At 34.5% G+C, this 26,664-nt stretch overlaps 2 protein-coding genes and 1 long non-coding RNA gene across 7 annotated transcripts in view; 2 read left to right on the top strand and 1 right to left on the bottom strand.

Moving 5' to 3' along the window:
- Positions 1–26,664, bottom strand: part of LOC106877781 (uncharacterized) — a 248,611-nt gene that overhangs the window by 106,171 nt on the left and 115,776 nt on the right. For all 5 annotated transcript variants that reach the window (XM_052967253.2, XM_052967252.2, XM_052967255.2 and 2 more), the window contains one exon: positions 13,549–13,631. In XM_052967253.2, coding sequence (XP_052823213.1) covers positions 13,549–13,631 — 83 coding nt within the window. The remainder of the gene's footprint in view (positions 1–13,548; positions 13,632–26,664) is intronic.
- On the top strand, positions 14,934–16,853 carry LOC149136145 (SCAN domain-containing protein 3-like). The gene has a single exon (XM_089351011.1). The coding sequence runs from the start codon at positions 15,007–15,009 to the stop codon at positions 16,087–16,089; it is 1,083 nt and encodes a 360-aa protein (XP_089207137.1). The 5' UTR covers positions 14,934–15,006; the 3' UTR covers positions 16,090–16,853.
- LOC128247608 (uncharacterized) overlaps positions 22,665–26,664 on the top strand; it is a 34,853-nt gene continuing 30,853 nt past the window's right edge. The window contains exon 1 of the long non-coding RNA XR_008263979.2: positions 22,665–22,768. This is a non-coding gene — a long non-coding RNA (uncharacterized LOC128247608). The remainder of the gene's footprint in view (positions 22,769–26,664) is intronic.

Here is a 26,664-nt window from a genome sequence, read left to right as displayed (position 1 = left end):
ACAAGAGTGGTATGAGACTGGGCATTGTACCTTACCTCACTTTCATCAAAATAAGTGATTCTGGCTGAACTCACTATGCCATATGAAAGCAGAATGGCAGAAGCCTACCTACATCTACAACTCTGAAAATATAACATCTTAGCCATCAAATTGAGAGAATCTGGCTTCTAAACCAAAGTCCTTGCCACAGAGATGGATGCAAGAGAGCTTATAGACAAATCTGCCTATGGTCTCACGAAACAGTTCTCAATTTCTGAGAGTAAGAGAACCAGAGCAAGACAGAAGCAGCAGAAAAGAGTTCCAATTGTATCTGGTCAGGAGAATAGGAGTGAATTTCAGAAAGCATAACTTGACCCAGAGTCATTTGGCTCCTTAGACAGAAGTGGTTACAACACCCAAGATATCTTGGCTCTGGGGCATCTTGACCATCCAGGTGGGTTGCAATACAGACAGTAGCACAGAATATGGCAGCTGAGAGATATCCAGGAGGCAATGGTTGAGATGAGGTCCCCTTAAAGTGTAAGGAGTTATGAGCAGACATTTGCATAAAGTGGGGAGAGGGTACTTCCCTGAAGACCTTCTGGTCAGCTCTCTCTAGAGTTTCTTACTCTCTGTTTATGTATCACTCTACCTGCCTGTCTGCTTGCAGTTATTGTTACTATTATTAGTATTATTATTATTATGGGCAGAAATATGTAACTCCCACAATCCTACCCATAATGATAGTAGTAACAACAACTCTGATGAAAGCAATATTAATAGCAGAGAACAGTGACAATATTAGTCAAAATTAAAGGGGTTAATAACAACTCTGGTAATAATAATAATAATAATAATAATAATAATAATAATAATAATAATAATAATAATGATAATAATAAACTTGTTTCAAAACATGAAAGCAAGAAAGCATCTTACTCAGTAAGAAAACAGGCAAAGGAATATCTAAGTGAATTCCAATTACAAATTCAAGAATTAGATGAACTAGAAACACCTGCAGAAAAAGCTAAGCACTTGAAAACCTGTGCTAAAATTGCTGCCTTAGATATTATGACTGATAAATGACATGGAAAACCTCTCAATGGCAAATACCTAAAGAGAGCGAATAATGCAGATGTTGACAAAGCCCTTACCCATCAATGGCTAATGGCCTTTGGCTTGAAATCAGAAACAGAGGGGTTTATCATAGCAGCCCAATGCCTACCTACAAAGAACTACCAGGCCAACATTAAAGAACGGTAGCTCCCCATTATGTTGTATATGCCAAAAACAACATGAGACCATCGATCATGTTGTCTCCATGTGCAGTCTGCTTGCGCCTACAGAGTATCTCAACAGGCATGATAAAGCTGCACAATATATTCACTGGGTAATATGCAAAAACCTGAACTTGCCCCATGATAAAAACTGGTGGGAACACAAACCACCCCCAGTACTTGAAAATGATCACATCGCACTCCTCTGGAACTTCACCATTCAAACTGACAGAAAGATAGATGCAAATAGGCCAGACATCATACTGAAAGACTTCAGACAAAAATCATGCCTCCTCATTGATATGACTGTCCCAATCGATATAAACATATCTGTCAAGACCTACCAAATACTGAGCAAATATAAAGATCTTGAAATAGAAATTGCAAAATGTGGAACCTGAAGACTAAAACAATACCTATTGTCATAGGTGCCCTGGGAATGACAGCGAAACGGGCTGATTACTACCTAGCTCAGATAACAGGAAACCCCAAAATGGCTGAAGTTCAAAAGATAGTGCTCATGGGAACTGCCCATATCCTACCTAAAATACTGTCTATGTGATCTCAAATTTTAAAGCAAACACATAATTTTCTTATGGTTTCTTAAACATTCACTTGAACAAAACTGTACAAATTCAAATATATGGTACCCTAGGCATAACACCTACATGAACTTCTAAATTGTTGTCTCTTGAGATCTCTGGGTGAGACTTGGATCCAACTTGTACAAATGCAAAGCAAAAGTCAAACATAAAATAATAATAATAATAATAATAATAATAATAATAATAATAATAATAATAATAATAATAATAACAATAACAATAACAATAGCAATAACAACAACAACAACAACGACGACAACAACAACAACAACAACAACAACAACAACAACAACAACAACAACAACAACAACAACAACAACAACAACAATAATAATGCCCTGATGCAGTACCAGGCAGTGGCTCTCATGGCTTCTGATCTTAACTGATTGGAAGTGTTATCATGTACATTGCTTTGCCTTAGTATAAAAGATGGGCTACACCAAATGTTCTGCTCAATACCACAGATTTGCTTGTCAGTTGTTTGACCTTAATCAGTTGAGCATGTCCCTTAGTGGCTGATGATACATGCATCTCTGATCCCAAGCAGAAGTAGTGGGGGAGCATCATAGCCATGTGTTGAGAGGAATTGTTTGGGGTTTGGATAATTCACCTTTGGAAAAATGGGTGTTTTGTTCAACATCCTTAAACAACCCTTATTCAGGGACCTTTTTAACGGGATAGGCTATTCAACCTGAAGAAAATTCTAACTGGGCCCCACCTGCAAGGTCATGTACTGTTTATCTTGATATGAGATCATCTTGTCATGCTCAGACGGGTAGTCATGATGGTTATACTGGGCTCCATATATTTTACCACAGTGTCACTTTGATGGCATGCACTGCTCTCTCACTTAATAATAATAATAATAATAATAATAATAATAATAATAATAATGTCCGGCTCCAGCCTGTCGATATCCAGAAAGGGACCACCACACAGTGTAGATGGAGCAAGCAAATTAATACTGTAGTCATGGAGTGTTACTACCTGAGCAACCTAGCAGATGAAAATGGTGCTCAAATTAGGGGTTACCGACAACGTATGTATGATCATTGGAGAGAAAAGGAATTGTTTCAACTCATGGAACAGAGACTATGTGATCAAGCCAGAGCAATAAGAAAAAATTGTTGGTTCACAAAAGTAGAGCTTGAAGCTTTCAAAAGACGGGTCATGGAAAATAGCAGCAGAGATAACAATGAAAATAGAGTTCTTACTAATAATAAGAGTAATACCATAGCACAGGAAAAGAGCAGTGGTAGTTTACTTGATGAAAGACATATAGATGATCTAAAAGAAGACAATAAGACTAATGGCGACATGACAGATGAACAAAAGGCAATCCACGACAGAATAAAGGTAAGAGTACAGGAGAACGATAGCAACATTATTTGCAACCTTAAAACGCTTGATCGATGGAAATTGAATCAAGAAACAAAAAATGTCAATGAAATTCTGAAATACATCAGAACAAACATCACAGAAACAAATAATTTGATCAAGGCAGCAAGTATTGCTGTAGCAGAAAACGAGGGTGTTGATGTTAAGAAAAAGAAACATAATGGGAGTGACAAAAGAAAAGATCCACGGTGGAAAAGAAGAATCCAGGCAGGGTTAGACATGCGCTCAAAGGAAATTTCTGTGTTAGACCGAAAAGAGAAAGGGGAGCTTAAAAGCGAACAAAAATACAGGGCGCTGAAAATGGAGTATAATATTGAAAGAAAGGACCTGAAAGTAGTAGTGGAGGAAAGTAGTAGTGGAGGAAAGTATTAGTGGAGGAAAGTAGTAGTGGAGAACTGAAACAGCACCTCGTTGCATAGAAAGCAAAGATGGCAAGATATGACCAAAGAATGAAGGGTTACCACCAGAATAGGTTATTCAGAGTAGATCAGAAGAGATTCTATAAAGAAATAAATGGAGGGTGTACAGATGAAAAGTTGATACCAGTTTGCCACTTATGTGGAAGTTATTGACTGGAATACTCGCAGAGTCAATGTACGAACATCTGGAAAAAATGGAGTCCTGCCACATGAGCATGACTACAGTATTAATTTGCATACGTAAGTGCAGAGGTACCAAGAATCAATTCCTGATAGACAAAACTGTACTTAGAGACTGCAAGAGGAGGAAAAGTAACTTAGCTATGTCATGGATCAACTATCATAAGGCGCATGATATGATCCCACATTCTTGGATTATGGAGTGTATGAACCTATTTGGTATTGCATCAAATGTTGAGTGATTGTTTGAAAAAAGTATGGCGAATTGGATGATGGACCTGACAGCATATGGAAGAAGTTTAGGGAGAGTCGAAATTAGGAGGGGCATCTTCTAAGGGGACTGCCTGTCCCCACTGATCTTTGTACTGTGAATGATATCACTAACACTGATTCTGAGGAAAGCAAAAGCTGGGTATGTATTTAAAAGCCGCCAGCAAAAAGCCAACCATTTGTTATTCATGGATGACCTCAAACCTTATGGTAAAGATGAAGTCCAAGTCAGTTCCCACATTGATACGGTGTATACCTTCAGTGCTGATATCAGAATGGAGTTTGGACTGAGAAAGTGTGGTGTGTTAGTCTTGAAGAGAGGCAAAATCAAATGTATGGACAGGTTAATGATACTGTCGGGGGAGGTTATGAAACAGATAGAAGAGATGGGTTATAAGTACTTGGGGATTTTGGAAATGGATAAATTGATGGGGAAAGAAATGACAAAAAAATTTATGGTGAAGTACTTGTGCAGACTGAGACTGATCCTTAAGTCAAAATTAAATGCATGGAATAAGATCAAAGCTATCAACACCAGGGTGGTTTCACTCCTTAGATATGGAGCAGGGGTAATCGCATGGACAGTAGATGAACTAAACAGCTTAGACAGAAACAAGGAAGTTGCTAACTAGATATGGGTCACTCCACCCCAAAAGTGACACAAACAGACTGTATGTACCAAGAAAAAGAGGGGGAAAAGGACTTATTGGATGTGAACACTGCATTAGAGCAAAAGAAAACAACATAGCATGGTATGTAAAAAATGCCACAAAACCGCTATTATTAGAAGTAGGAAGGTCAGGCTTGTGTAGGATGAAAGATTTCAAAGATAAAGCACTATACAGGAAATTGAAAACAAATAAAACTGAAAATAGGTGGGTAAAGAAAAGAATGCATGGTCAATTTCATAGAGATGTTGAAGATAAGACAGACAGAGAAAAAAGATGGTTGTGGATGACTAAAAGTGATTTAAAACCGGAAATGGAGGCTCTATTCTGTGCTGCTCAAGAGCAAGCACTGAGAACAAACTACATAAGATACAGATTAGACAACACAGCAGAAAGTGATAAGTGCAGAATCTGTGGACAAAACGATGAGACCGTATAGCATATTACCTTCCAATGTACGTCACTAGCCCAGAAGGAATATAGGAGATGCTGTGACAATATAGCCAGGCTTGTCCATTGGACACTCTGCAACAAGTATGGACTTGACAGAGCAAAAAATTGGTACGACCACAAACCTGAAGGCATCGTTGAAAACAGAAATGCAAATATCCTATGGGATTTCATGATTCAGTGCAAAGGCAATTATAATAATAATAATAATAATAATAATAATAATAATAATAATAATAATAATAATCATAATGCCCTGATGCATACCAAACTTTTGATCTTAACTGATTAGAATTGTTTTGTATTTGTTTTGTCTTGGTATAAAAGATGGGCTACAGCAAATATTCTGTTCAATGTCACAGATTTGCTTGTCAGTTGCTTGACCTTAACCAGTTGAGCATGTCTCTTAGTGGCTGACGATATGTGCATCTCTGATTATGAGTAGAAGTAGTGGGGGAGCATCATAGCCGTGTGTTGAGAGGAATTCTTTGTGATTTGAATAATTCACCTTTGGAAACATCATCCTTAAACAAACCTTACTCAGGGACCTTTTGAGCAGGATGAGCTACTCAACCTGAAGAAAATTCTAACTAGGCTCCACTTGCAAGGTCATGCACTGTTTATCTTGATATGAGATCCCCATGTTGCATGCATATGGTTGTGATGTATGTGCCTAGTGTACCCTTATCAGACAGGTAGTCATGATGGCTATATTTGGCTTCATATATTTGTACCCCAGTGTCACTTTGACAGCATGTGCTGCTCTCTCACTCAATAATGATAATCCTTTCTACTGTAGACACAAGTACAAAGCCTGAAATTTTGTAAGGAGTGGGTAGTAGATTACATTGACTCAGTGCTCAACTAGTACTTATTTCATTGTTCTCAAAAGGATGAAAGGTAAAGTCGGACTAAGTGACATTTGAAATGCTGCTAAGCATTTTGTCTGGTATGCTAATGATTCTACCAGCTCACTGCCTTAATGATTATAATAATAATCTTTTCTGCTATAAGCAAAAGGCTTGAAATTTTGAGGGAGGAGGCTAGTTGATAATGTTGACCGCAGCACTTAACTGACATGTATTTTATTGATCATTAAAGGATGAAAGGCAAAGTTTATGCAGTTCTATATTTAAGAGATGAGGAATTATGTACATTATTTACATTTGACAGATATTTGTCCTCATCTTGTTTGTTGTAAACACAATGTTTTGGCTGATATAGCCTCCAGCCTTCATATTTTGTGAAGCCTGTCCTCATTGTTGTCACCAGAGTTGAAATGAAGGATTTTCAGCAATACCAAAAACCAATCACACAGTATTGTCTCTGCAAGGAAAGATGTTGTAGTTGTGGGATCCCCGCTCCAATATGAAGTGAGTGTCAGTTTCTGCACAATACTCATTAAGATGAATAATGCAAAGAAAACTTTGTCACCAGTAGTTGAAAACCATTCAGTGTCAAAACCAGTCGTTAAAAACCATTCAGGTACAAAACCAAACTACATCTCATCTAGTTTAATTCTATTTCTCATCAACTGAGTTACAACCCTCTCAGTAACTTTCATGACTTGGTTTAGCAATTTAAAGTTTGATACCTTTGCAATTGTTTCTATCTAAGGCATCACCTTTTCCCTAGTTGCAGCTAACTATATAATACTACTACACCAGTCATTGGGGATGATACTTTCCTAAATAACCTGATTAACTATACGGTGACTAAGCTGTATCCTACACTATCGGAAATTTTAATCATCTCGGCAGTGATTCCTGATGGCCTAGGGGCTTTCCCTGTCTTCTTGTCCTTAATTATCTATTATGCTGCTATCACTCTGACAGCTGGTCCCTCAATTGGTTTGATATTTGGTAGACACTCCTTCATTTTCCTCCCATTCATTTTCCATATTTAGTAACCTTTCATAGTAACACTTCTAAGGAACTAGGGCTAAGTATTTTTTGTCATACCATGAGTTGGCATTATCTATCTTTTTTCTGGTCCTTTCTGTGCTGTTCCAGGATTTACTCCTGTATAGCGGGCAGATCCCCTTTGCATCACTCTCTATGATGACTTTATACTTAGCCTTGGCTCCTTTGTACACTCTAATCCTGTCCCTTTGGTTGTTCTCTGGCTACAACCAAAGGACAGGATTAGAGTCCAAAGCCATCATAGAGAATGATGCAAAGGAGATCTGCCCGCTATACAGGAGTAAATCCTGGAATAGCACAGAAAGGATGAGAAAAAGATAAATAAGGCCAGCTCATAGCATGACAACACAAAATACCAGCGTGTCATGTTCATTGATGCTACCTCTGGCGACGAACTAGCATACTTTTTAGAAAAACATTTGATAAGGCCAATCTATTGATTAAAGTAGTAGAAAGACCTGGTGCCTCTGTAAAATCCCTGATCTGTAGAACCTATCCCTTTGATAAGTCCACATGTACAGAGAACAATTGCATTGTATGTAGGATAAACCCACAGGTAAGGAATAGGAATATAGTGTATAGCTTTTGATGTATCGAGTGACAGAGCAGAAGAATGACAATTACTTACATTGGAGAGACAGCATGCAGCATAGGAGAGCATATAGGTGAACACTGGTGAGAGCTCAAAGAAGAGAAAGGATCATCAGTGCTCTATCAACATGCTCAAGCAGAACATAGAGGCTCACTCAGTCAATAGCATAGAGGTCAAAGTATTAACACTGCATAGAACTCACATGACACTGAGACAGATCACAGAGGCTACACACATAGCAATAGACAGACTGAGCCTCAACAGAAAATATGAATGGAACAATAACACCCACCACCACACCACACAGCATGATAACTAAAGACTGAAGGGAGAAAAAAAAAACAGATATAAACTGCATAATACACATACAATAGACATATATGCACATACCTATGATAAATATAAAAAAATTAGAGACATTAAAAAACTGTATAAAGGGCACAGATATAAACAACATAGGAAGTGAACCCATACAACCCACAAACACACATATAGTAACTTCACAGACAGCCACAATAATATCAACAATATGACTGACAACAATGGCAACAGCAACAACCACAACTACCATGATGGTGGCAGTGTGAGAGAACACACAAACACAGTAATTTATAAGAACAATACATAGAGTCGAGTTAAATGGCAGCAGCAGTGGCAACGGGGTAGGAGATGGGGCTGAGGGGAGGGTCATAGGGCTACTATGAACAATGATACACACACAAACACAGATGCATGTGCATATTAGGATACACATCATAGAAGAACAGAATGGAATAAGCAGATCAAAAAGATGGAAAGTCTCACTGAAAAGATCACAGATGTGTAACAAAAGATTTCTGGACAATGGACATGAGTTAGAATAAGAACAGTAATAAACAAGTGTAGAATGAATACATAGTGCATGTGTTTATTTGGCAAAAATAAAAATAAAATGACCATCCTGAAATACAGCAATACCTGTTTCAACATATGACTTCACTTCAGGAATCTTGCAACACAAATTCATAAACACACACACACACATATATTAAAAAAATTTAGGTTCAAAGTGAATATGGTACTTAAGTTTAGGCACCAGAATTAAGTATGGTATTATCCATACAATTCCAAAATAAGGTAATTAAAATCAAAATAAGCAACAAGGATATCCAAAGTTAATGCAATACGATCATTTCATGCGACTCCATTTATTTAAGCAATGTGATCATTACATCAAATGTAAAATGCAGAGCAATCCTCAGCTGCACAAAGATATAGAAATTTATTGAAATTTCATTTCAACAGAAGGACATATTTTTATAACTACATTTAAACTTTCCAAGTAGAAAGGAAGAATACAAAAAAACATTTTGACTTAACCAGACCATACAGGCTAGTAATTAATTCTAAATCAAATTTTAGTAAGTCTAGTTATGCTGGGATATTCAATAACAGAATGATCAGATTTGGCTTTTCTGTTTCTCCTAACTTATTCAGGATCATTTCTTCCTTTAACAATAAAAATCTAAATCTTTACTAGAAGAATTTAACCTCCTCTACTACTAACACTAACCCCAGTTATTCAAATAGCTCTGTATCTTCTACCAAGGATTCTCATACTCACACAAACTCTTCCTCTATCAACACACATACACATAACAATAGTACACCTATTAGTAACAATTGTAACTGTAGAAACTCTAACACCTGTGAGGTTACAGGTAATTATAAAATGAAAAATGTATATAAAGCTACTATTACAACACGATATCTCTAGGTTTCATTATATAGGTTGCATGCAGACCCCTCTTAAATTACGTTTGAATAATCATAAATCATCTTTTAATGATCCTCGGAAAGAAAGTAGCACTAGTTTATCCAAAAAGGTATGGCAACTTAAAAGAGACAACATAAATTTCTCAATTTCTTGGAATATTGTTTCTTCTGCCCCCTCTAATAGGATTAGAAATAGAATGTGCCTTTTATGCCTTGAAGAATCTTACATAATTATAAAAATGAATGGTTCTATCTTAAATTCGAGAGACGAGTTTCCTCTTGTAAACATGTCCAAATTTCCTTTCATTAACCTTAAATAATCTTATTTTTTACCTCTTTTTCATTTTCTTATTAGTTCTTATTACACTCTTAGGTTATGTGTATGTATGTATTCTCTGTGTGTGCATGTATGTTTGTATGTGCACTTGCGTGGGTATGTTTATGCACTTGTGCTCCTGTTTTATATGTATGTGTGTATATATATATGTATGTATATGTGTGTACGTGTATGTATGTGCATATATATATATGTACATATGTATATATTTGTGTGTGTGTATTATGTGTATGTATGTGTATGTATACTTATATATGCATGTATGTATATATATATATATTCGCATGTAGGTATATCTACATGTTTTACTTGTTTTTGTGTTTGCGCATGAATGTATTTAATGTTTTTGTCTACATGTGTATATACAGGTATATGTAGGTGTGTATGCATGTATACTTGTTTTTGTCTGTATGTGCATGTTTCAGTGTATGAATACATTAACATGCATGCATATATGTGTGTACATCTGTGTGCATATATATGTATTTCTATATGTTTTTTATATATGTTTTTTCTTTGGTGTATGTATTTATTTATTTATATATATATGTATATATGTATGTATATATATATATATATATATATATATATATATATATATGTACACATGTGTGAGCAAGTACATGTGTGTGTTTGTAGGTGTGTATGTATATATATATATATATATATATATATATCATCATCATCATCATCATCATCATCGTTTAACGTCCGACTTCCATGCTAGCATGGGTTGGACGATTTGACTGAGGACTGGTGCAACCGGATGGCTACATCAGGCTCCAATCTAATTTGGCAGAGTTTCTACAGCTGGATGCCCTTCCTAACGCCAACCACTCAGAGAGTGTAGTGGGTGCTTTTACGTGTCACCCGCACGAAAACGGCCACGCTCGAAATGGTGTCTTTTATGTGCCACCCGCACAAGAGCCAGTCCAGGGGCACTGGCAACGATCTCGCTCGAAAACCCTACAAGGCCAGTCAGGCGGTACTGGCAACGGTCACGCTTAGGACGGTACATCTTATGTGCCACCCACACAAGAGCCAGTCCAGGGGCACTGGCAACGATCTCACTTGGCTTGCCGGGTCTTCTCACGCACAGCACATTTCCAAAGGTCTCGGTCAGTAGTCATCGCCTCGGTGAGGCCCAATGTACGAAGGTCTTGCCTCACCACCTCAGCCCAGGTCTTCCTGGGCTTACCTCTTCCACGGGTTCCTTCAACTGTTAGGGAGTGGCACTTTTTCACGCAGCTATCCTCATTCATTCTCACCACATGTCCAAACCAGCGCAATCGTCTCTCTTGCACACCACTACTGACGCTTCTTATGTTCAGCTTTTCTCTCAAGATACTTACACTCTGACGGGTATGCACATTTACATTACACGTCCAGCGGAGCATACTGGCTTCATTCCTTGCGAGCTTATGCATGTCCTCAGCAGTCACAGCCCATGTTTCACTGCCATGTAGCATGGTTGTTCGTACACATGCGTCATACAGTCTGCCTTTTACCCTGAGTGAGAGTCCCTTTGTCGCCAGCAGAGGTAAGAGCTCTCTAAACTTGGCCCAGGCTATTCTTATTCTAGCGGTTACACTTTCAGCGCACCCACCCCCACTACTAACTTGGTCACCTAGATAGCGGAAGCTATCAACTACCTCTAGTTTTTCTCCCTGGAATGAGATAGAAGTTGTTTCCTGTTTGTTTACAGTGTTTATTGCACCTGAACATCTGCCACATACAAAAACTAACTTTGTAGTTAATCTGCCTTTGATATTGCTGCACCTCTTATGTGTCCATAGCTTGCACCGGGTACATCTTATAGAGTTACTACCTACTCCTTTACTGCATACTGAGCAGGGCCATCTACCTGAAGGGGTTTGTGTTTTATCTACCTTCCTACTTATTAGGATTTTGGTTTTTGCTAGGTTGACTCTAAGGACCTTCGATTCTAGTCCTTGCTTCCACACCTTAAACTTCTCCTCTAGTTCTGATAGTGACTGCGCAATTAGTGCAAGGTCATCAGCATAGAGGAGCTCCCAGGGGCAACCTGTCTTGAATTTCTCTATGCATGTATGTGTGTGTGGTTATATAGCTGTATATGTGTGTGTATGTATGTGTGTATATGTATACATATTTATTTATATTTATATTAATAATAATAAAGGAGTTACGACGCAAAAACGTATATATTAAATGAATAATATAAAGAATTCATTAAGAGACTTAATAAATATCTTCAGGAAAAATAAATATAACACCAGAAAACTACATTCGGTTTAAAAATACAAACCGTTCATGGCGAAAAAATTTCACAATTACAAAAACCGAAAAAATTTTTTTTTTTTTCTAAAAGAACACTATTTGTCATAAAAAATTTTTAAATATATATATATACACATAAGTATTATACATATACATACACAAACATAAATACACACACACATACATACACACCTATATACTTATAAACACAGATACATATATAAACACACACATATATCACACATTAAAACAAAATACGTCCAAGGGAGGTAACGCTAGCCATATACATATCTATAAATATATGTAAAAACACACAAATATATATATATATATATATATATATATATATATATATATACATATGCGCGTGCGCACATGCACTTACATGCATGCACCCGCATGTGTGCCCGTACACACACACACATATGTGCATGCGCGCACACACGTGCACGCTCACATGCATATGCATGCATACACATACATACAAAGTTCTCAAACCATATACACATACACACACACACATATACACACACACACACACACATATACACACACACATCCACATATATGTTTATATACGTCTTATGTAAATACGTATATTTTTATTTTACTTGTATCTTTCCTGTATGTGTATGTGTGAGCGTATGTGTATGTTGTGTATGTGTCTATGTATGTATATGTGTATGATTGTATATCCTTATGTGTTATGTGTATACATTTTTTCTATTACTTGTAATTTTATAATAATTTTCTCCTTCCTATATTCGTTTTTTCCAACTTTTTTCTGATTGTCTCCCCTACCCCGGGCTAGTTTTTGAGTAAGGTAACTATCTTGAGTACACCAGCCAGTCTTGTCTGTGATCAATAGTTTTTCCTTGTTAAGTTCACTTTGGTTTTTATCTCTGCTTGTATGTACTTAAATATTGTAACTTTTTTCAAACATTGTCTTGCCTATCACTTTTAGCCTTGTGTAAAATATATATATATAGGCAGTCTGCAAAACATTAAAAGTTCTCAATCCCTGGTGTAATGCACCAGATTACCTGATAACATTCTAGCTACTGTAGCACAGTTGTGGAGAGTGTTCACTGTCATTCCTCCATATGTCACCTAAAATAAACATCATGAGGTAGTAGACAGTTGTTGGTAACTCTGCTGATGATGCATTCATCTACAGATGAATGTTTGAATAGATTTTCACTGTCTTTCCAGACTAAACAGAATTATTGGTAAGTGTTGTCTTGTAAAGTCAACCACACTGTATAACAGTCAATAGTAAATATTACTATAATCAGCATTAGTATGTGAGAGAGGTCTCTGACAGTTTAGAAGAATTGTATTTAGTGCAATTTACTGAAGAAAATGTTGATTATAGTCATCTCTGGAAAGAAAAACCATTCAAATGATTACATTTATTTTACTAATAGCTTAACTTACCTGATTACCCCATTTCCAATGTGGACCTCGCATCACATAAACTCCAGGCTTCAAGTTGTCTAGAAATTCTTTCGTGCAACCCACTATAAAAGAAAATATTATCTCATTTTTGAAGGGCACAAATGGAAGTTTGAGAGGAAAGTGTATTGTCTGTTACATTAAAGAACATGATTAGAACCTTTTTCAATACACTGGTTTCTTATTAAACTCTATGCCAGTGATTCCCAAGGTGGGGCGTACGCCCCACTGGTGGGGCCTGAGAAAATTCAGGTGGGGCGCGGGGCATAGACGTGGGCTGTGAAAATATTTGTACATGACGAGCGGTCATCGCAGGCACAACCTTAGATTCCGTCTTTCCTTTGAAGCCTCCACATCGGAAACTCTCGCACCCCAGCGAGACAAAGAAGATCCCGCACTGAGCAATAAACTTACGCGCATCCCTATACATGTAGCATGAATCACTACTGGCAGTAAATGATGCATGAAATTTTCATCGACAGGAACTGCTGACATTACTATTCAGATAAGCCAATCAATTGCCTCAATTAGTTTATACTGAAGAGTGCGCGCATCTAAGCTTTGTTATAACCGCCGGCAAAAAATAGTCTATAAATTGGGGTTAAACCACAGCTCTTTATTTCAACATAAACTATGCAGTGATTTTTTCAAGTCAGCAGCCAACTCAGCTCAGGTGACTCGTTGTTGCCGGTTGTTTCCACGAATCACTTTCTTTTCACACTGCAAAATTCATCGTCTCCATCGCTTTCTTGGATTTGTGTCATCTCCCGAGACTTTCAATACTGTACCTTTCAATTTTAATATCTTTTGTTAGCCCTATTGAAAATGAGCAAACCAAACAAGAAGAAGACTCGTCAATACGCGGTGGAGTTTTTGAAGTTTGGATTCATTCCTGATGAGCATGATGAGCGTAAACCGTTTTGCTTATTATGTAATCAGACGATGAGCAATGAGTCAATGAAGGCAGGTAGGCTGGAAGCGCACTTAAAGGTAAGACATCCTAATAATTCTAATTTAGATTTGGAATACTTCAAATCATTGAAAGAAAAATTTAAAAACCGAACAAAACTCACTTCACTATTTCATGCAAAACAAGCGCCTCATACTCGTGCCCTTGAAGCCAGCTACGAAATCTCCTTGCTTATAGCAAAACATGGAAAGAATCACACTATTGGAGAGCAACTGATTAAACCTGCTATCTCAATATTCTTAAAAACTGTATTACAAAAAGATGATGGAGATATCAGGACTATGCCACTCAGTAATAACACTGTCTCAAATAGAATAGATGAAATGGGGCAAGATGTTGAAAGCCAGCTCATTGAGAAATTAAAATTGCGTAAGTTTTCATTACAAATGGACGAATCCACAATCCGGGACAGTGAGGCTCTGTTATTGACTTATGTGAGGTATATTGACCACGAGGAGTTTCAGGAAGAGATGCTGTTCTGCGAATCGTTTGAAACCACCACAACTGCAAATGATATTTACATCAAAATCAAACATTATTTGGATGCAAACAAAATACCAAAGGAAAACTTACTGGCATGTGCGGCAGACGGTGCACCTGCCATGATGGGCAAGAATACGGGATGCTTAAAAATGATGAAGGATGAAAATCCAAACATGTTGACTGTCCATTGTGTAATACACCGAGAAAACTTGGTTGCCAAGAAATTGTCCCCTGTTCTTAACAAGATTCTTCAAAGTGTGATCAAGTGTGTCAACAGCATTAAAGGAAATTCTAAATCTGAACGTCTTTTTAAGCAGTTTTGTATAAATCAAAGTGCCGAACATGTTCGATTATTGCTTCATACAGAAGTAAGATGGCTATCAAGTGGAAACTGCTTAAAGAGGTTCATGGAATTATTTGATCAGATTAACGACTTTCTTAGTGATAAATGTGAAATGAAATTGCTGTCAACAACGGATGGAAAAGCATTTGTCAGTTATTTGACAGACATATTTGAGAAACTTGGAAACTTGAATAAACAACTTCAAGGTGCAAACATGACACTTATTGATGCAAAAGCAAAGATTTTTGGATTTATTACAGCTCTCGAATTATGGAAAAAGAAATTTTCCAAAAGAAATTTCAGTGAACCTTACTGGTTGAGTAAATGTGAAATAACGAATGATGCTGGCATTGTAATTATTGATCATTTAAATATCTTGATAAAGGATTTCAATGACAGATTTTGCGATTTAAAGGCAATGAATTTTCCTTCTTGGTTAACTCAACCGCTTCTGATTAACGTTTCTGATGCTACAATCCAATACCAAGAAGAGTTATCAGAATTACAACATGATGAATCAGTGAAGACTTTGTTTAAATTGAAAGGTACAAAGATGTGGCTATATGACGAGGTTGAAAGAAAATATCCTAAAATTTCTACATCAGCGAGAGAGCTACTGATTCCTTTCCCTTCGTCTTATTTGGTCGAATGTGGTTTTAGTGCAGTTGATAATTTGCTCGAAGCCAAGAGAAACCGGCTTGAGATTACAAAACGTGGCGATTTATGACTGAAATTAACAAAGTTGTCTCCTCAAATTAAAAACTTGTGCTGTATGCATCAAGCACAGGGTTCTCACTAAATTAGTCGAGCTGACCGTCAAATAATTGAACTGAAAAAACGTGTTTCTTTATTCTTTATAAATTGACATTTTTTAAAAACATGAGAAATCGTAATAATTTTATCGATTTATTGGGTGTTATGCACTTTCAGTGCCTGTCGTTTCAATTCTCAAGCTATTTTTTTGTATTTTGAATACAATTTTTTAATTTTTGATTTTTTTCAATTGTAAGTAGGCCCACATGTACTTGTAAATGTGAGTGGACATGGGAAAAGGTGGGGCGTAAAAACTTTTGCTATGAAAAAGTGGGGCGCCGGGAAAAAAGGTTGGGAAACACTGCTCTATGCTTTCTAATATACTTTTAAGAGAGAAATATAGTCACCTATAGTACATTACTGATATTTATTTTGTTGACCCAGAGAAATAACACACAAAATCACTTTCCTCTCAACAAGATTTGGCTTGATACATTAGTAAATACTGTAAATCATTGTGTCTGGTACTCAACCAATTTCCAGTCTCATTCAAATGAAGCCTTTATTACTAAATTTTAAGAAAATTGCCAAAGAGTAACATTGAGAATCATGCAGGCAGTTTTTAATTTCTAGTTGCAACTACTTTAACCCAGTTATGCAGTAGAAGCTCTTGAAAAATCATGAATGACTCATTTGTCTCTTTCATAAACTGAGTAGTATGGAATTTAGAATATGTGTGTGTGTGTGTGTGTGTATAAACAGAAGACTAGAAAGTTTTTGGTATTATTTATTCACCATTACATATGTTTCATTATTAGTAAGAGTTACAGATGTATACACATAAAAAAAAAACTTTAAAACTTCTTCTATTAGTAATTCTTAAGACCAAGAATTAAAATAGTACAAGATTATACTGAATTGTGCTACAATATATAATGTTAAATATTAATCAGGAGTTATTTAGAGAGGAAGGTCAAAAGTACTTTATGAAATTTGGAAATTATATTCTATGCATAAGGACATAGAATAACCCCCATGAAAATTCATATATTTTTGCTGTTGATGAAATTTTAACCATAGATATTAGACACAAATGAAGTAATATTTCTAAAATTTCATCTTCTTAAAAGTTAGAAAGACCTCTTCATGGGGGGCTTAACACCCACAATTTAGTCATTTTATCTAAGCAAAGACGAATACAGTTGTACTCTTGGAAGCTGTAGGGTTACCTGAGCATAAAAGATGAGCGTTATTTGTAATTCAATGGTACAACAGTGTAAGAGTTTGCTTTGAGTTATACTTAGATTGTGATTTCTGCAATGTGGTGCATAAATTGTCAAGTAAATTAGAGGCATCTTTGCCTCCACTGATTCAGTTCCAAAGTGTTGAGTAAAGTTATTTGCTGCAGACCACCTTTGAGTCTTTTTATTATCACTGGGTCACACATAGTCCCCAGTTGGTAACATTGATTTCAAGGCCTTCCCAGAAGAGTGACTGGTTACTGAAAGACATTTATAGATTGTAAATTTATTCTGTCCAGTTACCTATCGGTATAGTGGTCATTTTCAAACTCCAGAGGTGACACTTTCATTTCCCCTTAGCCCTCACATCACACAGTTGTTAATGTTTGAGTTGGGTCATGCCCTTCCAATTGCTATAGATCCGTAATGCATCTTACAGCTGTACCTGTCACCTGTATGGTGAGGAATCCAACATTAGGAAGTAGTAATGACTAGAGTAGGGTAGCTGACTGCTTATTGTGATCATTCGTCTTTTGGTTTCCTGTAGCTTTGCTCTCTTTTACAAACCCAGTGAACATTCATATATTTCCTATTTCAAAGAAATTCGAACAATACATATAAGACCCAAGTGAAAAAGATTCTCAACAATTCAACTTCTCTGGTTGACATTAAGATACCCACCCCCAATAGGGGCCTTAACTCTCACATTTTAGAGCTCCATGACTTCCATTTTCAGGAGCAAAATCTTTTTAACAGGTTCCATGAGACTGGAATTTTAGAATCTGTGCATAAAGATCAGTAGTATGGGATACATGTGTCATGATTAGAATTTTTTAGGGTGTGTAAAGAGGGAAAGAACCCTCATCTGCAATTTTGATGAAATTCGAATCATAGGTATTCCAGTTCATTAGAGAAAATATAACAGAAAAGTCTAATTCTTCAATTGCATGTAACACGGGCAATGCCGGGTATCTCTGCTAATTAATAATAAATATATTTATATTGGATTGACTAAGGATGAAGTGAAGAAGCGTGTTTCAACAAATTTATATACATTTCGGAATAGGAAAAGACAGAATTCAACAAGTCTAAGTAAATTCATTTGGGAACTTAAAGATAAAAAAAATGATTTTAATCTCGAATGGGATATCTTGGTGACAGCAACTAGTTACAATATAAGTAATAAGAAGTGCCTTCTTTGTTTGAATGAGAAATTATTTATTTTAATGACTACATAGTTGCAAGAGTGGCTGTGTGGCTGTGTGGTAAGTAGCTTGCTTACCAACCACATGGTTCCGGGTTCAGTCCCACTGCGTGGCACCTTGGGCAAGTGTCTTCTACTATAGCCTCGGGTCAACCAAAGCCTTGTGAGTGGATTTGGTAGACGGAAACTGAGAGAAGCCAGTCGTATATATGTATATATATATGTGTGTTTGTCCCCACCAGCATCGCTTGACAACCGATGCTGATGTGTTTACATCCCCGTAACTTAGCAGTTTGGCAAAAGTGACCAATAGAATAAGTACTAGGTTTCCAAAGAATAAGTCCCGGGGTCGATTTGCTCGACTAAAGGCGGTGCTCCAGCATGGCCACAATCAAATGACTGAAACAAGTAAAAGAAAGAAAGAATTTCCTTTACTTAACCTGAGGGATGAAAAAAATCATTCTTGCCTACTTAAAAACAAATATGTATTTACTAAATATAAACGATTTTTTTTTTATAGTTACAATTAATAGACTGTCATTTTGATACCTCATAATAGATACCTTTAACTATAGTAAAGCAAATTAACAATTCTTATAATTTTGATTAAAATTATAAATAGAACTTAATTAATATTTCCCCATTCTAAAGATGTGAGTATAGAAATAGAAACTTATTGATGATATATGTAGGTCCCCATACATATAGTTGTATATATATATATATATATATATATATATATATATATATATATACATAACATTAAAAATAAACATGACCAAATCAAGCATTACGAGCACCACATCAGAAATAAAATTCAAAAGAAAAATATAAATCTTGATAATTACCACCTTCCTAACCACACAATTATAAAGAAACCTATAAATACTGACAACATACATAATAACTGTATAATTAAAGATAAAAATAGGAACATTCTTTTCTACTCGAGGCACAAGACCCGAAATTTTGGGGGAGAGGGCCAGTCGATTAGATCGACCCCAGTACGCAACTGGTACTTAATTTATCGACCCCGAAAGGATGAAAGGCAAAGTCGACCTTGGCAGAATTTGAACTCAGAGCGTAAAGACGAAATACCGCTAAGCATTTCGCCCGGCGCGCTAACATTTTTGCCAGCTCGCCACCTTAAAATAGGAACATTAAAGCAACAAATAGAGAGAGCAGGAATAATCAAAATAAGACAATTTGCTATAATGATATGAATAACCATAATACTCTAATTAATAAGGATAGGAACGACATAGTAAAAAAGAAATCTATTCCATATAGGAAAAGATTTGACTCTCTGAATACAACCCAGTTTTTTTACCAAAGCAGACAACGAGAAAACCATTTGGATAATGATTCCCTTTGCAAAACACTTAAAATCGAATTTTATTAGATCCATCTGAATGAGTAATTATAAAAACCTCAAAAACATTAAAAATGTAAAAATATTTAATAATAAACATATTAAATTTGGATTTTCAGTTTCTCCTAATCTTTTTAGGATAATATTTTCATTTAACAATAAGAAACTAGATCAATTCTATGGAAACAAAATTACTAAAACTGAACCTAGAACCTCCAATGATATTAATAAAAATCCGTATAATCCTTCAATTAACAATATCAATACTGATAATAATCACAACTTTTATAATTCATCAAAACATACATATAACACTACTACACCACCCACAAATACAAATTGCAATTGCAGAGACCCTAATGCTTGTAAATTAGAAAGAAATCGTAAAAAGAAAGACGTTGCATGCAAAACTGGGTTAAATCGCAAATTTTGAACCACGAATCCACCTTTAGGGACCATAGAAAAGCTTGGTTCAAACACTCTAATTGCTGACCGTAGACTTGAGCATTGATTGTTGCATTAGGTGGTAACAATTCAAAGTGAATTGCTCCTTTGCAATCCTACCAGATACAGAGAAGAAAATTTTTACCCTGAAGTTCCCTTCTTGGTTGTAGTTGAGCTTTTTCCCTTATACCAAGTCACTGTTTATGACATTTAACATTTCGATAGAAGATCCATTTTTCGTCACCAGTCACAAGTCTATCCAAAAAGGGTGAAATGAGTTCATGAGAATGGAGAGAAGAGCAGATGTTAACTCGGGATTTGCAGTTGCTTTCGGACAATTCATGAGACACCCATTTTCCAAGTTTAGGAACCTTTCCAAGTTGTTGAAGATGACGATGAACAGTTGTATGGTTTAAACTAAGCTTTATTGCCAATTCTTCAACTGATAATGCAGGATTTTCTTCAAGTAATGCCTCTAGGAGCTTATCATCAAACTCAACTGGACGTCCTATTCGATCTTCATCTTCAAGGCTGAAATCTCCACTTCTGAATTTTGCAAACCACCTTCTTCAAGTTCTTTCATTCAAGCATTTTTTCCCATAAACTGAGTGTATGTTTCAGGTTGCTTCGGCTGCAGAGTTTCCTTTTTTGTACTCATAAAGCACTATGTGCCTCAAATGGTCTTTGGATACTTCCATGTGAGAAAGGGTTTTAGTCAAAGAAATTTTAATTCTATTATTCTGTAAAATAATATTTGATTAGTTTAAATGTACACAAATGCATAAAAATAATTTTTAATTCCATTAGACATTCTAAAATACTATTAAATTTCATTCAATTTTAAAAAAGGTAAAATCGGACAGAACTTATGGGATGACCTGATATATCTGCATATCTATGTATACCTCTATGAGTATCTATGTTTGTATACGTGCTTTTTGTGTATACGCATGTATGTATATATGTGTGTAAGTGCGTGTATATGTATGTATGTATGTATATATATGTGTGTGTGTGTGTGTTTTATATCCGTATATATGTATACGTTTTACATATGTATGTGTGGGATCTTTCTGATTTGTCGGGCAACACTTTTCATTTATGTTTTATGTAGTGTTTTTGGTACCGAAACACATTCAAACTTCATATACTTGTATATTTTGTGTTATAGAACAGATAAAAAATTTTGTATTCGAAGTTATTTCATGTAAAAAAATTGTCGTATTTTGGTAATTTCAACCAATCACTGACGTCTATTGAGGTGAAAACAATTACTGCCGTGGAATGTAAACAACATGTTCTAACAGTGTCATGGGATCTTTTCCCTTGAATAAAATTAGTGCCGTAGTTTGTCAACAACAACTATCCGTGGTACTGTTATTTATGACATGGTTCGTGCGTTTGTACTGGTTTTAGCTTTAGGGTTTTAGGGTTAAGGTTCGGGTTTTAGAGTTAGGGTTAGGGTTATGATTCTTTTTGCCATAACCTCACTCATAACACTAACCCTAACCCTAAAACCCTATAACTCATAACCATAACCCTAACCCTAACCCCAACCCTAACCCTAAAACCCTAACCCTAACTCTAAAACCCGAACCCTAAAACCCTAAACTCTTACTAGGGAATAATGATATAATTAAACAGGGAATAACACTTTTGACACCGGCAAAAATTATTGTTTACAAAACAGCAGTAACTGTATTCAGCTGAATAGACGTCAGTGATCGGTTGAAATTACAGAAATACGACAACTTTAACATGAAATAACTTGGTGCCCGTCAAATCAAAAGGATCCGTATGTGTGTATTTGTACATGTATATACATGTGTATATAGTGTGTATGTATAAGTATATATTCGTGTATCTACATACTTATATGTGTATGTATGCCTATATTTACATATTTGATTGCATATACATTCACTCTACTCCATATTTGATAAACATTTATCCTATAATTTTGCAACTTTATATCTACCCCTACAAGTATCTATATACTCGTAGATCATAATAATAATTATTTTTAATATATTTACATGCATTGAACCTATATAACGTATATTTTTATTCATTACTATCATATATAACCATACCCTATCTCACAATACTCAGCAAGAATAATACTCTCGACAAAACTTTTTACTACATATACAAAGTATTCCATTTGTATAGCATTATCCAACACATTTATCTTTAATCTCTCTTTCTTTTATTTTTAACATTCACTTCTCTCATTACATCCCATACTTGACCATTATTTTTTCTTCTTATTTATCTCCCCTACACTAGTAAAATTTCACTCTCTCTAATTTATTACCTTATCGCTTCTATAGTTCTCTTCTTACTACATCTCCTAATATGTTCTCTTATCTCTATTCTCAACAATGACTTCGTAAGTACATACAACCTTAATCATCATATTTCCATTTGAATTACCACTTTTTTCTCATTTTTATTATACTTCCATGTTATCTCAATACGGATCTTGAGTAAACAAGAGTCCTTAATCCACTTCCACTTCATTCTTTTTTACTCTTCCTCCTCCCTTTATATTTTCATAAATGATTTCATTAACTTTCTATTACAAACAATTTTTTTACGCTAAACTTTCTTCGTCTGTTTATGATTATTTATAAAACATACCAAGTATTGTTTTTAACGGTTAGATTTGATTTACATTAGATAACGTTTTCTCATTGGTCATTTCTCTAACTTACTCACCCTATGCTGCTGCTTATATGGAGATTTAATTAGCAAATATATACTAATCTATAGAGAGAGTGTTATCGACATCTCTATATTTATATCATTCTCTAACCGTTCATCTGTTAGTTGTGGTTTAATATTTGACATGAATCCGATCACTATCGCACACAAATAGGAATAGATAAACATGAAACTCATAGATCCAACTTCTCTGCTCTTTTTTTAAGTTCCTGTTATTTTCTCTCAGCACTGATGAGTACTATGATAATTTTCAAATTCACATATAAATTATATCTATGTACGAAACAATTGTATGCATGAATAAACTTCTTAAAACTTTTTAACATCTTATCTCCTCCATTTTTGACACATATGATTGGATTTGTAGAACTTCATTCCATAAATTAATCATTCACTTAATATTCTAATACTGCTTTTCATATCTTCGCCAATTTACATCAGTAAACTCTCAGCAAAGCATGAAGAATTAATGTTAGAAATCTTGGATCTATTTTAAAACGGGGGCACCAGTATTTTCTTAACGAAACACTTTGAAACTTGGGACACCGGTAGAATGTGTCATATAAAACATCTTTTACTCTTAGTCTTCTTAACAAAAAAAGGAATTCGCAAGTTATTCCATGTTAAAGTTGTCGTATTTCTGTAATTTCAACCAATCACTGACGTCTATTCAGCTGAATAGAGTTACTGCTGGGCGGTCATAAAAATGTTATTCCCTGTGACATATTTCATCCGGTTTAATCGTAATTTATACGCATATATTGTTTATATAATAAATTACGCTGTGCGTATCTATGTGTGTAACAATTTTAGAGTTATGGTTACGGTTAACGGTCTAGTTAGGGTTAGGGGATTAATACGATATACACCGTTACAACGCTAACTGTTTTCAACTGAATAGACGTCAGTGATTAGTAGAAATTATCGAAATAAGACAATTTTTTACATGAAATAAATTCGAATACAAAAATTTTTTTCTGTTCTATAACACAAAATAGATAAGTATACGAAGTTTGAAAGTCTTTCGGTATCAAAAACACTACATAAAACATAAATGAAAACTCGTTTTAAAATAGATCCGAAATCTTTTTGGAAACTACTCCAATTAAAGGACGGATCCACACCTATATGTATGCGTACATAGGTATATGTATGTATGTATGTATGTATATATGTATGCATGTATGTGTGTATGTATGTATGTATGTACGTATGTATATTTGTATAAGTATCTACATATATATGTATGTATGTATTTATGCATGCATATGTATATATAAGTGTTATAATATCCCATATGTATATATATATATATATATATATATATATGTGTGTGTATGTGTGTGTGTGTGTATATATATATATATATAGGAGGAATATATAGGGATGACGCACTCCTTATATATAATGGTAGGTCTAAAAGAAAAATAGGAAAGTTAAGAGAAGATTTACATAAATTCTATAAAAATTTTGGCTTATCCATCACATTTGAAGAAAGTTATACTAAAGCAAATTTTTTAGATGTAACGTTAGACCTCAATACTTCAACATATTCTCCATATCATAAACCAAATGAATATCTCAAATACGTAAATGTAAATTCAAATCATCATAGTTCAGTACTTAAAAGTCTAGTAAATAGTATTTCTATAAGAATATCTGATTTATCATATAATGAGGAAATCTTTAATTGCCATGCTGATTATTATAATCAAGCGTTACGGGCAAGTGGACATAAACAAAGTATTAAATACATGAAAAATACCAAATTAAAAAATTACATAGCACAATTAGAACTAAACAATACAATAGAAAATAATATAATACAAAATAAAGATAATAACACATGCACCAATAATATACAATTAAAAATAAAACATAAAAATTATACGCAATATAATAAAAATTCTAAAAATAGTAAAACACAAAGAACTAAACATCAAAATAAACATCCTATGAATAATATACACTTCCTAAAATCATTAGATAAATACCAAAAATTACCTAAGTGGAGCTCAAATAGACAAATTATATGGTTTACACCTCCATTTTCCTTAAAAGTTAAAGGCTTAGCAAAAAAATTTCTTAATATAATTAAAAAATGTTTCCCCACAGAACACAAGTATCACCACATATTCAATAGATCATGTATTAAAATTTCTTTTTCCACAACACCAAACATAGGATCTATTATTGCCAGTTCAAATATACGAAAAATTCATATATATTAAAAAAACTACCATAATAACAATAATGTTAATAATAGCAATAATAATGACATCGTAAATAGAAGTGCAAATAAATATAAGAATATAAATACGCAAACCCCTAATAATAATACTGATATAATAAGACTGCAAAAACATAATAAATACCATATAACTGAAAAAAGACAAAATATATCAATAAACCCAATAATACAACCCAATAATAATAATTGCTCATGTAAAAATTAAAAAAATATGTCCTTTACAAGGAAATTGCAAAAGATTAAATATAATATATAAATGCATAGTAACAATAACTAATAACTCACATAAAATGGTATACATAGGAAGCTCTATTAATTTTAAACAAAGATACCTGGCACATATACATTCATTTAAACCAAATATAAATAATAATACAACCTCACTAGCTACATATATACAAAAACTTAATAAAAATAAAATTAATTATAAATTAGACTGGTCAATAATGGAGTCTGCTACACCATACACACATAAATCAAAATATTGTTGTTTATGCACAATAGAATCGCTGAATATATTATTATATAAACTAGATAACTTAATAAATAATAGATTGGATGCGATAACATCATGCAAACATAGATATTATAAAACCTTCAAATATTATAATAAATCCAAAAACAAGGTAAAATAAAAAAAACACGTTTGTATTCTTAAGAACATATCTATATAAAAAGCACACATATTTGGGTGTACATACATATATTTATATATACATGATTATAGGGGAAACTTTAGAGATATATATGCATGTTAAACATAGAGATTTAGTGGGGGAATTCTAATGATAACAATTTACAATTAATGAATTAAAAATGAATGATGAGAGTTTGAACTCGGATTCCAATATATTACTTCAGAAAAAAAAAAAAATTAAGTGAAATCGAATTTAAAATGGAATCTTCTAACAAAAAACTATTTATTTGCAACTTTCGGAAATCTACTAAATTTAAATTTCAATGTTAAATACTCGCGGTGGACAAACTTTCAAAATTGAATCGGATTTACAAGATTACCAACACCTATAATTATAAGATTACCAACACCTATAATAACAAGATGAAATTCGCCGAGATCTTCTATACTTTTAAAAAATATACCAATTTTTATATAAATAAATGTTCAATAATCGAAACTTCAACAAAGGAGAAAACGAACAAATTTTACATACTTCAGAAGGACTAACGTGAAAACTTATAAGAAGGACAGTATATATTATTATTTCTAATTTTTAGTATTTTTAATTTTAATATTTCAAAAACTTTAATAATATATAGGTATATAAAGGGTTCTTAATGCATCTCTGAAG

This window comes from Octopus bimaculoides, chromosome 4 (assembly GCF_046866305.1).
Source record: "Octopus bimaculoides isolate indiv1 chromosome 4, ASM4686630v1, whole genome shotgun sequence".
NCBI lineage: Eukaryota > Metazoa > Mollusca > Cephalopoda > Octopoda > Octopodidae > Octopus > Octopus bimaculoides.
Note: the sequence above shows the minus strand (reverse complement) of the source record. Positions and strands in the feature narration are given on the sequence as shown.